The following is a 14,648-nucleotide window of genomic DNA, read 5'->3' as shown; positions in this document are numbered from 1 at the left end:
CAGGTAGCGTCATATTTTGTGGCGAAATTGAGCGTATCGGCGATAGCCGGAGGAAATATTTTACGAAAATGACCGAACTTTTTGAAACTTGTGTTCTACCAATAATTCAAGAGCGCTTCATCGAGATGAAGATGTGAAAAATCAAAGCGCGCGTATCAGATGCACTTGGGTCGGCTCTATGTGAGACGCACACGTTTTGCAATCAAGAATGATTACACGTGATATCATACCTACCACATACGTGTGGCTATTGTTGTTTTTTCGTCACAATGACATATGAATACACGACGAACCGCAGCCACGAAGAGAGGATTGCTCGCAAAGATACAAGCTTGCCCGCAAGTAGCATGTATGTGCTACATTGTACACAGCGTATACATGCGTTGATAAAATTCAACGAAATATGGATTTTTGCCTGACCTAAATACGGTTTGGTTACCCGAAGCTTTCTTCCCGTACATTACCGTGCTTCCGACATTATGCCAAAAGTTCAGCACCCGGAGATGTCACGTAGGCAACGGACAATAACCCAGGGTAAATGTGAGCTCAAATTTCAGCATGAACCGTTCGCCTGCCCGGGCAGTGATAAGCGTTGCTTATCGCAAGCCCGAAGAAGGAATATTTAGATAACGCGAGTTTAGCGGCTTGTCCGGCAGCACGGATGCCATTCGGTTAAAGCGACATCGCAGCAATATATACGCGTTGCGAAATGCAACGGCCCAAAAATAAATCCCTTTCCCTCGTTATGGGCTACTACGGAGCTTCTCCTGCTCGTTAGTTTCGTCCATGCGAATATATCGATACGGGAATCCGGATGCCCCCCTCCGTTAGCCGGCTGCCATTATGCGCTAATGTCAGAATGCGGCAAGCGATTGGCGGTAATTGCTGACCATTTTTGTGGCAAGTCGGTGGGTGCCCTTCTAATAATAGCGGATTTTGACAGAGAGGACGACGGCTGCGTAGGAGATGAAGAAGCATCGCAGATGCGCCAATGAAGCTAGGCTATAATCCATCGGCATATATGCGACAAAGAGCGAGGGATCTGGACAGAGACAGTTGTGTTAGAATTGCGTCGGAGGGGACGTCCGTCAAAGATAGTAGGAGCCAAAGCGAACTAGAAGTACACAAGCGGCAAAGCGCGGGGAGAAGGAGGGAGGGAGTCGCGGTCGTAGAGGCGACCAGCTGGTTTAGCGAGGGAGTTCCGAGGGAGCTGCGATCAGTTGCCAGTGAGACGTGTACAGGTTGTGGCGGCGTTCAAGTGTGTGGAGTTTCTCGGTGAGTCTGTCGTTGTCCGTCCGTCGGTCGTTCGGTTGGTCGTCGCCGTCGCCGTCGCCGTCGTCGTCGGTCGGTCGTCGTCGTCGTCGTCGTCGTCGTCGCTGTTTGGTTCGTGTGCGCGAAACAACGAAGTAAAGATGGCCGCTGACTCGGGTATGGAGACGTGTCCCTCCCCAGAAATCGCGGATTCAAGAAAACGACCGCTAGACTGCGACGTGGAAAACGGCGCAACGAAAAGGTCACACTACGGCTCAGGTATTTTCATAATTATGCAGTATTAATCATATCACGTCGTAGACGAAGCGATTCGATTTACGCTTGTACATACGATGTCGGATGTATCGTGACGAGGGATCATTTGAGCTGATTGCGTTTGACGCGGCTAGTGCCACGGAATGTTTGACAAGCCAAATTCCGCGTAGCCCTGTTTCTCGCTCCCACTTGTCGTCCACGACACGGCGTACATCATCCTTTCGTAATTCCTTCTATTCCCTTTACTCGGGCTTCGTCACCTCGGAAGGACAAATGTCAAATAGAACTTGGAGAGTCGGGAGTCAAGCGACGAACGAACAAACGGGGCCAGATTCGCCAGAGTGCACCATTCTCTCGGTAGTGTCTCTACTACCACGTCCGTCGTTGCCCAACGCATCTGTCGTCGTTCTCCGGCAGTCAGTCAGCCGTGTGTTCGTCGCAGCGCGCGCGATTCCGTGCGATGCGGCGACGTTTGACGTTCTACGCTAGTCGGGTATCCGTATTTTGAATTTGACGTTCGGTCCGTTTGCGTGGGCGACGACGCTTGACGTTAATGGAGAATCGTAGTCCGGCCGCGGGTGACGTGCGTACTCGGTGACTTGGCAAATTTTTACAGCCCGCGATAATTCCGCGCCCCTTGATCCTTCCTCATTTCCCTAAAGTTTTTCCGTCCGGATATCCTCTGTTCGTGCCACGGTTTCAATCGACTTGAAGATGTGGCATATTGGTGAGTTCTCAGGTCGCCACATCGAGGTCATGGGTCAAGGTCAGAGTGTACAGGCGCCCGATACGAACCTCCCATCTGTCAAACAGCTGTTTGCATTTTTCACCGGGCTCTGCCACACCGAAGGCCTTTAAACTTTTATCGAAATATTTTTCCTCGCTTATCATTCACACCTTTCTTCCGCGCGTATTTCCGACATTTCGATCTTGTGAAACTCCCCCCAGTTATTTACCATTTCGCAATTATTTCCACCGCGGCGTCGTCGAACGACTCTTCAATCCGTTTGCCAACCGGTTTTTGAAGGTTATTATTCGTGCACGCGAGGAGGCGACCGCGAAAAATCAAACCTTTTTCATTATAATAATTCACATTAACGCGTTTCTTTCAATTTTTTACTATATTTTTATTGCTCATACATTTTTCACTGGTCACACAACGTGTATCAATAACTCGTTGAAGCTATAAGAGTGTTCGTTTGTTTTGCAGTATGACTTTATGGAAGTAATAATATACACGGATGATCGGAAAAATATTATGTAACATTAATTATTCTTGCATTTGTATGTGTAATTTCCAATGACTCAAATCATCGTTCGGCAACAACACTTTCCTCATTCATATCGTTTTAGCTGACAAATGATACCGAAATTTTTTCGATAATACACATGTATTGCTACTTATCCAGCCATAGAGAGCTGAATGAATGTTGAATAACAACAATCGTAATAAAACCAGTTTCAACCAGGTTCTTTATCATGATCGAAATCTTCCTTGTTACTCAATATGTGATGCAGTGGCTACACGGAGTACTCACGCAATAGGCACATTCTTCAATCTCACCTCATTATTCAGCTTCTGTCTAGAATCATGCCAATAGATTCCAGCTTGTCTAACAATTAAAGAAATCCCTTCAAACCCTTGAAAGTATAAATTTATACATATTAAAGTTTGCAGATAAACTGCATACGTATGGCCTGTCAGTATTCACAAGGCTGAAGTTTTTAATGCTGATGTAATGAAACATCAGGAAAGAACTGATTGTTGCGTAATTTGAAAATGACTTTCAATGAGTTGACTCTTCGAATTATAAGTATGTTTTGTTTGTGACAGTTGACTAAATTTCAGACATTCCTCAAAATGCAAAGTAACGATTTTTCCTAAACATGCGTCGTTACAGTAAAGTTACTAACTTTATCCTTATCAGTATTCAACAGTCATTCATTTTAATGGTGCAAGTTTTTTTTCCTTTCATATCTCTCCGAATGTGGGCTGGCTTAGTTTACAGATGATATTCATTTATTTTTCTAACGGAGTATCGCCAGGTCTAATCCTATTGAACTTTATTAAAATATTTGAAGTAGCGGCGCCAGCATTTTGTATCAATCGTGTAGAATAATAAACTAACAGGGTCTCTGATGACTTGAAAAAAACAGAAAATTCTTAAATGTCGTGAAATATCATAAAATTTTATTTTTACTTTAATTAGTAACTCAAATATCAGCAATATATGAAATATTGATACTCATTTACATTTTTTTGAATTTTGAGTCTTTTATAAATAGTTTGCTTTCGGTAAGGTGATATGAAAGTCACGTAACAGCTCCAGGAGATGCCTTCAAAAAATCACAAAAAATGTATTGAAAAACTGTATTGTTTGTTATTTTTTTTTCTTTACTTCAAAAAAATTAACCATTTTATACGTTTTTCGCTTCAGCGTCGCAGTGTGGTAGTAATATTTGTAATGATGAATAAACAAATAATGGAGATCTTATTGTGAAGTTGCCAGCTATACTATAAATATTTGGAAAAATCATATTTAAAAATTTTTTCCTATAGTTGTGGATCGTCAAAAAGCTTATCCAAAAATCCTTATTTTGTGCCTGAGAAAACCTTTAATGTCGTGGTTTCCTGGACCATTTATCATTTTACATTCCAGCAAAGAAATGTTGAAACAAAATTTGAAATGAATTTAAAAATACTTGTTTACTCGTGCACCAAATCGTGCAAAAGAAGTCATATTTTAGCGTATTAACGTTGAACAGTAAATCCACATATCTGCAAAATCCTAGATTGGGTCATCAATTTAATAACAGAGAAAAAGCATCATTTCGTTGTTTGGTTACTGAAAAAAATATTTAATGCAAATGTTATTGTACGTAACGAGTAGGAAAATGCTTTATTATGAAATACAAACATGTTGTCAAAAAAATTGCTTATCTCGTACGATTTCAAAGAAATATTATTCTGGTTATATTCAGTTGCTTTTCTACACCTTCTTAACTGATATTTCATTATGATTTAGTTTCAACACTTTTCTTGTTACAAGCGTGCACACTAAATGTATCCAAGATCTTTGAGTTGTTAAAGTTATCGTAAAAATGCATTTTTGGCCAAACCAGTTATTTTGTGAGATTAGAATTTATTGAAATCCGGTTCATCGTAATGTACATACATGACGTATAAAATTTATATTTCACATATCAGATTCCTCAGAAAATATTTGGAACTTGTCATCACAAAATTTTTATTTTTTTTTCTTACATGCTTCGTTGTGTTAATGTTGCTAATTTCAAGCTATATATTCTTGATGTAATTACGTATGGAGGTCAATTTGATGTCTTATGAACTAAAAATATTCAGTTAAAGAAAAATACGAGGTTGAAATTCCTAATGTCACTATAACGATGCATGTTTCGGAAAACTCATTACTTCGCATTCTTAGGTTCGGAAGAAACCTGAAATTTAGTCAGCCAGGACAAACAAAACATACTCATATTTTGAAAAGCCAATTCCTCTAAAGTTATCCTAAAATTACACAATGATGATTTTTTTCTTGCCGAAGTTCTGTTACATTAACGTTATTAACTTTAGCCTTGTAAAAAAATTTCACGGATCTTACCTTGAATCATTAAATTGTCCCCAAAAAATTTTGATATATCTCAGTTACTTGTACTCGATTAATTTTCGAAATTCTATTTTCATGTAACTATTACAATATATATATATATATGAGTTGGATATTGACTTTTAGGATTGTCTTATATGCTATCGTATGATAAGATTAAAAAATTGATCATCTGAGAAAATCTTGTGCCAATAGAGTAAACTTATTATTACACGTATGTGTGTGTGTTTAATATATATGGACTAGATTAAAATCTGCTAAGTAGAAATTCGTGTAGTCAAAACATTTTATAATGAAAATATTACTCGACGAAATTCATGTTGTCAATGTATATTATGTGATATTATAGTGTGAATATCGACGAAGATTATTAAAATATAAATTTGAAATATTTTTTAGGTGGAGATGGCACGTATCACCTCAAAGTATTGGTACCCGGCGTGGCAGCTGGAGCAATTATTGGCAAAGGGGGGGAAACCATTGCCCAATTACAAAAGGACACAGGAGCACGGGTGAAGATGTCCAAGTCCCACGATTTTTACCCAGGTACAACATTCTGTAATGATTGATTCAAAGTTCTCGACGAATTGTCTAAACTCGTTTAACTACCTTCCAATTTCTACTGACCTTTACTCTGCTCATCATCTGTGTCTATTACTTTCACTTTTACGCCTATCCCATATTAAGCACAATTCGACACAAATACATGTATTCATGAGCCAGCTTTGATGCGTTTAGATATTTGCGTAGTAGCACAGATTCTATTTACCTGCAGCTGAACGAATCAAGTGATCGCGTATTTCACCATAATTATTTAATATTGTATTATACTAATATTCTTGGCATTATACAATGTTTGGCTTACTCCGATCCATGAATTAGCCCAATATAAAGCGTAATTCGATATTTTCCAGTTAGGCAACTCAAATATAAACGTAGAAATATTGTTCGATCTGGCAATTATTTTGCATGCCCTTATGTAAGAACGGCCCTTCTCCTATTTTTACTGATTCAAGCATCGTAAAGTTGATGTAACACTACGTAGTAGTTGATACATCTAGAAATCGATTTTTCGTTTTAATCTGGTAACCGGTAATAATGTATCCAATATGTTGAAAACGTAACGACTGTTAAATATTAATTGAACATTTTATTTAATTCCAATTCAATATCGAAATGTGCGTATATGCACGCATTACATCGTTTATAAAAGTTTGTCGAATTCCATGGACAGTTACCGTCTGCGTTGAAACATAGATATGAGAATTATTTTACTTTGAAGAAGTTTCAACATTTTTACAGAACTGTATACTTATCTTCAGTCAACAATCAATGTTTCATTGCTGCCACTCTGTTGTTGTGTTAAATATAAATGCTTGTACTTTATGATATTGAGACATCTGTACGGCGAGTTTACCAATGTTGGGCGTGAAAAATACCAAAGTCCGCATTGGGCAAGATTATCTGTATGAGAGAATTAAGTTTTTGTACCTATGAAGGTCAGACTAGAATTTTCATTACCTTGTCATATCGTTGCGGTCATGAATCCACTATATCGTATTCCTTTATTGAATATTAAATATTTACTAAATATTATGCTAATGTAGATTCATTTATTCTCAGAACACAGAATAAATTAAAAGTTGAATTATCGATTATGCTTCATCGATCGAAACTTCAAATACTGATGGAAAATGGAAAAATAGTTGTAAAGACCGGCATGTTTTGAGAATATTCTTATAAAAATAAAACATTTTGTAAAAGATATCGGGAATAAGTTCTCAACATTCTTTTTCTTGCCAATGAACGCTCATTCAGTAAAAATTGAAAACATGGATTATGCTGTTTTGGCCCAAGAGTGTGTCAAAAATTTTCTGGTTAAATCAGTTTCTTCTTTTGCACAGCCTCTGTTTGTCAACCTCGATATAACTATTCTGTAAAGAAATGCAAGCAATGTAATTCTGATCGAATACAGGCCGGAATTGCTAGTTTAATCTGAGTGCTGTCATATTCAGAGAAATCCTGGAATCTGAAAAATGTTGTTAAAAATTGTATTTTTCTAGTTAAAGTCTACTAAAAGTGAAAAATTTCACACAGCGATAGTAATTGTCAATAACTGGAAAATCAAATCAAATTTCTCTAAGAAAAAACTCCAATTAAGCCTTTTTTTTAACGTTCAAACGTCTCAGTAGTATTTACTTATCTATCTTATTGAGAAATTAAAAAATAACAACCCGAATTATTGATGTTAAAGTTCACAATGTTAATGTGGCATTGCATTTTTATGAGTATTAACTATTTCGCAATATCAGAATTGTCTCAAATTCGTTAATCCATAATAAAGGAAAATATTCGTATACTTATATTTAGCAGACTCAAAACTTGTTCAAAGGCGTTCTAAAGTCGCCAAATAATACATTTCTCTTTCTATGTTTTGTTATCGTAGCGTTACTAACCACCTTGTCCAATCTGCTTATTTGTTACTTAACGTATACTAAAGAAATGTAATTTAAAAACATTAAAATGTTTAATATTCGTTATGCGTGATAAATAACTGTATGATACTGAACTTTTGAAGTTGAAATAGGTAATATATGTACATAAAAAACTCTGTCATTATCAGAGAATTTTGAAACTTTGGTGACAGAAAAGTACAAGTGTCGAGTTTTTTTGTGTGGAATCCAAATGAATTATTATAAGCTTACAAAATTTTGAAGAAATCAGCAGATGCACGACAAAAGTTCATCTGTATAAATTAGAAATGAATATACTTTATGTAATAGATTCGGCTATCCGTTATTTGCAAAAATTGAAAATTCAAGAACGGCGAACATTTAAATTAATAAAGAATTTTCTTCAATTTTCCAATCAGCAAACTATAACATAAATTCTTTGATAATTTTATTTTTAAGTAATTTACATATTACCCTTCTAAGCCTAAACTAGTCGTACTTTCTTCGAGGGGTAAAAACAAATCTAAATCCATTCTTGAAGTAGTATCCAAGTTCCGAAGTGAGCAAAAGTTAAGAGAATTTCTTTTATTTTAGATGCGGTAAAATGAGTTGTTTTAATATCGCATCATATATTGCGGCATATTAAAATTGTTTTTTTTTTTTTTCGCTTCTCGTCTAAAAACTCTGTGCCAAATTCAGAGAAATAAACTTCCATGAAGCGCAGAGCATAAAAAAATATTTAGAGAGAAAAAAATGTTGATACATTCTAGAAATGAGTCAATTCACGTGTTAAGGATAGTTTATCTGAAACAAATTTTTTTTTTCATCTCCTACCTGACACACCGATGCCTAATAGTCAAAATGAAATTTTCCTGAAAGACCAGGCTATTAACAGCTTATTTGAAGGTCGTTACTGAGGATAAATTAATTTTCGCAATTTTTTTATTTTCTACATAGAAATTGAATTTTGTTTTTGTCTTCCATCAGAGCTAGCGTTACAAAATACTTAAAAAAAAATTTTCCTGAATAATGGGTATTTATAAAAAATATTTAAAGGCTGCTACCAATTATTGAAGTATTTTTTATTCATTTTCATTCGTACACCTTACGGATTTATACATTCATATTACAAACAGTTTTTGTTACCGAATGAAGAGTATCACGTCACCCTAATGTTCCCATTTTGTTTTCAGTACTGATTTTCATGACCAATAATTAATTGAACCATGATACGAATAAAATGAAATAATTAAATGAGTATTTTTTTTTTTTTTTTTTTATATATATATATATACAGATAGGTGTACGCTATGATATTTGAGACGAATAACCGATCGTAGCGACATCGGTACGTCAGCTGTTCCAAGAGCGCACAGGAGAGTGTGCATATATCTATTCATTTAAATACAATATTCCATGACAAACAGTGCGAAAGTTAATTGTGAGCAAGTTATTATGTCGAATGCGAATATGGAACATTTAGTGCGATACAAAGGGATATTTAAAAGGAGAAAAATGGTTGAGGAGCAACTGAAATTCAGCGAAATGAGAAAACATCAAAACAAAAAAGAAGCAAAGGATTTATACGTTGTGTAGAGTTAATTATAGAATTATAAATAATTTTACGCAAGACGATTGGAACTTCTGCGCTGAAATATCTAACAAAAATAATTTATTAGAAAAATTTTTGGTTACGATTTCCGTAGTACACGTATACACACAAACACATATTCACTGTGCGTGTCACCAGTTAGTCCGTATAAACAAGGAAAACGAGTCAGTTCGACATGTGTCGAGTCTACTACGTTGCCGTTCCATTCTCTCCAAGTCTTATACTTGTGGAAGCTTATCATGAATTTTGAACTTTGAACATCAATATCTCAGAAACGTATGAATCATTCTGAAACCTGATCAGAAAAATTCAAAATATTTTTGGTTTATTGCATATTCATTGTTCATCAAAATTTATCCAGAGATCAAAGTTATTTAGTGAGAATATGCCATTAACAGCGACATGGCATATGCGATGCATGTAAAGCAGCCGAGTTTTAACATAATTTATTTCCAGATTGTGTGAAGATTATTCTAAAATTTTCCAGAGATGTAGATCCTATTGCGAATGAAACTCTTTTTAAATTTCAAAAAAATCTTTCACAAGTAGTTCTACCTACCTCTCCTACCTTAAGATCATTCGCATTTAAAAATATCGCTTTCTGATAATCATGCTATTTCATCTTCTAACGATTATTATTTCGTTTCCCAGGAACAACGGAAAGAGTTTGCCTGATAACAGGCAGCGTTGACGCTATAATGGCTGTGATGGATTTTATAATGGAAAAAATTCGTGAGAAACCAGACCTCACATCAAAAACCACAGTTGATTTTGACTCGGGTAAAACGACCGCAGAGAGAGACAAGCAGGTATTAAATGTAATGATCAGCATCATTTGCATCTTCATATTCATAATTATAATTTTAATTTAAATCGATCTAAGTTATTGATAAGATATCAATCTCGTTTGTACTATTTAAAGATAATCCCACCCCTTCAAAATCACTAAGATAATTATTAAGCGTCAACAAAACGATGTGATTCCTCTGTATCTCTTGGCAATCTGCTCTTGAAAAAAATTTTTCTTGTTTGCCAAACAATATTTCTGAACACATACAGTCGAACCTCGAGCACTAGCATCAGTTGTGCTCCGGGTACTGAAAATTCAGTAGTTTCTAGCCAGTGCTGGCTATGCAATCCCAACCCAGAGAGGAGCCTGAGAGTGCTGTCCCCTGACAATGACAAATCGTATGGTCATGAAACTATGGAGCAAAGTAAACAAAAATTACTAGATTCCCAATTACGTTGATAGCGTTCTGTTAAATGTTTTACTGAACGACTATTCGTCACACTTCATCAAGACTCTGTTGAGTATAATTTCTTTATGACGAATCGCGAGGTTTCTAGCATCTAACAGTAATTTTTTTTTTTAATATATAAGTTCGCTACAAAATGGAGCATTTTTATGTGAAACTACGTGAATCATTTGATGAATGAAGCAGAATGGCGCCAATTTATATTCATCTCGTTGTGTTATTCTATTCGGAATTTACCACGTGGGACCAGCCCCTTGTTTCTCTGAGATGAAAATATACGTTACGTTGACAGTAGTCAAAAAATATATGGCAAAAACTTAGATATTCATTAATTTTAGTGAGTATACAAACACCTCGCGTTTTCTTTTTAACGATTTCATGAAAGTATTTGCAAAATCTAATGCTTCGATTTGCAAAAATTGATATGACTAAGCATAAGAAAGAAAACTTACATTAGTAAGGAACGCTGGGAACCTATTAAAACCTTGAAATTCAGTAAATGAGAAATATTTATTTATCTATTTGTCTGTTGAATTATTTATCATTGTGTGAGAAGACAAGACTTTAATAATTCGTTTACCTGAGGAAAATTTTTTTTAACACTTTGTTCATTTAAATATATAGAGCTAATAAAATGTATACATATATTGTCGTTGAAAATTTCAATACTTTTGAACATCTGTGCGCTCAATTTTTCTATGAACAAATTATTACTCCACAACTTTTGCATTATTTTATTAATTTCACTGATTCCATTTTTCAAAAAGGATTCTCAATACAACAGTTGATGTTAATAATATTAAATATTCAATCAATATTCTCAAATGTCTAGCTCACACAGTTTCAGTACCTTTTTTTTTTTTATTCTATATTTAACGATTATGTAAAACGCAATATATTGAAATTTAGTGAAAATGAATAATATAACTTTTATATTATTTATTAAATTGCAATTATCTATCTTTTCAGCGTTATTGTTGTACTTCTGTCTCACATCACTCGAATAATTAGCATTTAGTTTTTTCTTGAGAATGTAATTGAACTTATATCTCAAAACAGTGCCATTCTACTACTTTTGCCAGTACTTATTGCTTATTGCTATTAACAATACAAAAAATTTTAAAGATTCTGTTTTGTACGCAGAAGTGTGAGAAGATTATAGTCATTATACAGAAACAAAAAATTAGCACCTTTGACATAATCTTGCCATGCATTTCAAAGATTTCAGACCCTGCATAGCTGACGCCATCTGGCGGTCACCGTGATCTCTAGTGATACTTTTATTGTATCGACTGAATAGGCAGTAACAGGGGGCCGTATGGGACATAAGGCATGGGAATTCGTAAAGTAACTAAATTTTGTTCGGTTATTCCATGATTCGTTGATTTGTCGTTGACGTGGAACGGTACCCTGAGGGAGCCCACCTTCGCGTTCATGATCTTGGCTCTCCTATCCCTTTACTACAGAACTCCGCGTGACATAACTGAAGCCAATTGGTTCGATGGTGCTGAGATTTAAGAGGCTGATGTGCGATAAAAATAGGCATAAACATGGTTATTACTATGACGCACAATAAACTCACGCATGCGCTATGACTAGTAACTAGAGACCTCACTTGGTAGTGTACTCAGATGCGGCACGGATTTAGGGTCGAAGTTCTCAGACCTGTTTATAAGACCGTACTGGCGTCCTTCGTCTTCCTGACGTAGTACCGCTCTCTGTCATGAAATAGGTTTTTGGAACTAATTTTCGAAGTACTTTGTCGACAAACGTATGTCGGTAACCAAGCAATATCCTTCCATATTTAGCATCACGGATGTTTATAATTTCTTTGGTTTGGACTATTGATCTATTACGAAACCAACATTTATAAATGTGTTCTGTATCATTCACTGCTTTCGTAACGCTAATTACGGCAGAATATTGGTCGATTACAGACATGCGCTTACCTTTCAAGGACCTCGAAATTTAGTTACAAAAACTGATTTCGTATCAGAGGGCGCTACTCGATGAAGAACATGAAAAAAGGCCAGCGTAGGCTCTCCCAAGCTCCAATAGACTCATAGAGATAGACTGCATGCTATTACGGTTCACTTGAAGTTTGCCGTGAAGGACAGCGCCAGTCTGGTCGCCGTCCGTGCTCTCTCGCAATCCGGGGGGTGGGGGGGGGGGGCTTGATGACTGAGGGGTAGTCTGTATTAACCATATAAAAAAACGTATTTCCGTCCAGCCCCTTCCTACAATGATGTGGATAGACAAAGACTCTCTATTTCTAACCGGAGCTTCGATTCTTGAAACAGAGATTCCAAATGTCTCATAAGATATCCTATGCTTTCGCAGACGATATCGCATGCAATATGTAGGCTCCGAGTTACAAGAATCTAGATTTTGGTTTCAATGCCCCTTACGTGCGCAGTCTACCTTCTCAAGTCTATGCAAGCTTCTTTGGCTAAATTGAAAAATATTGGAATTTCTTCCGCGCGGCTTTGCGTTGGGTCCAACGAGACGAGACGTTCCTGCTGCTCGACGTTCGTTAGCTATCAGGAAGGACAAGTCATTTTTTGCTCCATATCCATCTGAAAGTATAGTTTTTAATGCAACCTTAGTTATTGGCTAGTTTTAGACGTAGATGGAACGAAACAATTCGACCCGAGATTCAACTGCATGTCTCCACCCTTGGTTGCTTTATCCCGTATGGGTAAGTGCCAATAACTATATGTCAATTCAGGGTTGTGATCAGGGTGGTGTAAGATGGACAGTTGGGTTGACGAGACTCCAAGTTCTGTGGTTTTTAGATTGTATTTCTAAAGGCCTCATCCAGGTGGTTCTGCTGCAGAAGTACGTTAATCAGAGCTCGTGTTGAGTTATTACCTAACCTTAACCTAACCAAAAGTGTCAACATCGCGCGTCGGAGTGGCACCTGGTGGAATTGTAAGAAAACTATCTAAAAGTCACAGCATATTAAATGGGAAAACGCCGCCGTTGACCGACCTGACTATCTTACATCGTAGTGATGACAGAACTATACAGCTTATCCACCAAGAGGAAGTGGCGAAAGTTAGCCGGCTGAGCAACCGATTGCGCATGCGCAAGATAATTGAACTTTATTGGCCAGTTAGATCGGATCGCTGTAATATTTTCATTTGTCAAGTATTTATGATTACTCGTAACAGTTAACAGTCATCGGTCAGTTTGGCTAGCCTTCTTGAATCACTACATAAATTATTTGATACCTGCGTTACCTGAAAAAAATCGCATTGCCTACACAAGCTCCCGTAACTGTGTTTGACAGCTGAAACTTGAGTTGGCTAACCTGCGTGAAACGATGGCAAAGCTCGCGCATGCTCAGTCAGTCGCTGGGTCGCTAACTTTCACTATATCGTCTCGGTATGTAAGGTATGTCTTATCTCGTCTTTTCAGCGCAATCTGCATTGTAATTCGGGATCTGAAAGATTAAAGGAAATCGCCGACATATCCATTCCGTGTTTACAAGCTCTATGGACAGAACCAGAAAAATCAGGGAAATCACAGATAATTTGTCGAGTTCTAGAAAAATTGACGAAATTTGGGAAAAATAAATAGTCAACCTTAAGAGATAGGTGCCGCATAGCATAGCTGCAGTGCGAATTGACGAATGTATCTGATTTTGAATGTATTTTTTGCAGGAGTTCGATGTCCTTTTTTGTTTCGATAGTTCATTCATTCTTTCTGGTATTCAAATCACGCTTACTTTTATTTGTTATTCTAGAAAGTGTCACATTTCAAACAATCCAGTCAAATATCTCGAAAACCAAAAGCGTGAGTGATAAATATTTCAGACAAAAGTTGTATAGTTTAAAGCGGCAAAGAAGATGGGTGTCAGATTTTTCATAAATTGATCCTCCGAGGTTAGATGAAGATCAAATCAGTTTTTTTAAATGAAACAGTATTATATATTTTTTTAGAGGGCATCAAAGTCTGCATCGAAAAGCATATACTTACAATCTAAGCTCGACTGGTGAGGAGATACGCGCCGGTCAAGTTGCTACGGAAGGTTCCCATCGTACTCGATTCATGAATTTTGCATGTTGAACATGATTCGCAGATGCGTGCATCTGTCACGAGCCGCGACGCGAACGCTCCTGCTGTGGCCACCGTTTATCCTTTTTTTTTTTTACTAAATATTATTTTC

At 36.7% G+C, this 14,648-nt stretch overlaps 1 protein-coding gene across 4 annotated transcripts in view; it reads left to right on the top strand.

Moving 5' to 3' along the window:
• Window positions 1-1,163: 1,163 nt before the first annotated feature.
• Window positions 1,164-14,648, top strand: part of LOC124408236 (RNA-binding protein Pasilla) — a 28,511-nt gene continuing 15,026 nt past the window's right edge. For 2 of the 4 annotated variants that reach the window (XM_046885008.1, XM_046885009.1), the window contains exons 1-3: window positions 1,165-1,530; window positions 5,556-5,702; window positions 9,873-10,039. In XM_046885008.1, the coding sequence (XP_046740964.1) occupies window positions 1,413-1,530; window positions 5,556-5,702; window positions 9,873-10,039 (432 nt within the window). In that variant the 5' untranslated portion in view covers window positions 1,165-1,412. Of the gene's footprint in view, window positions 1,531-5,555; window positions 5,703-9,872; window positions 10,040-14,648 lie in introns of all 4 variants that reach the window. The other 2 variants (XM_046885006.1, XM_046885007.1) reach the window with 2 other exon arrangements.

This window comes from Diprion similis, chromosome 7 (assembly GCF_021155765.1).
Source record: "Diprion similis isolate iyDipSimi1 chromosome 7, iyDipSimi1.1, whole genome shotgun sequence".
NCBI lineage: Eukaryota > Metazoa > Arthropoda > Insecta > Hymenoptera > Diprionidae > Diprion > Diprion similis.
Note: the sequence above shows the minus strand (reverse complement) of the source record. Positions and strands in the feature narration are given on the sequence as shown.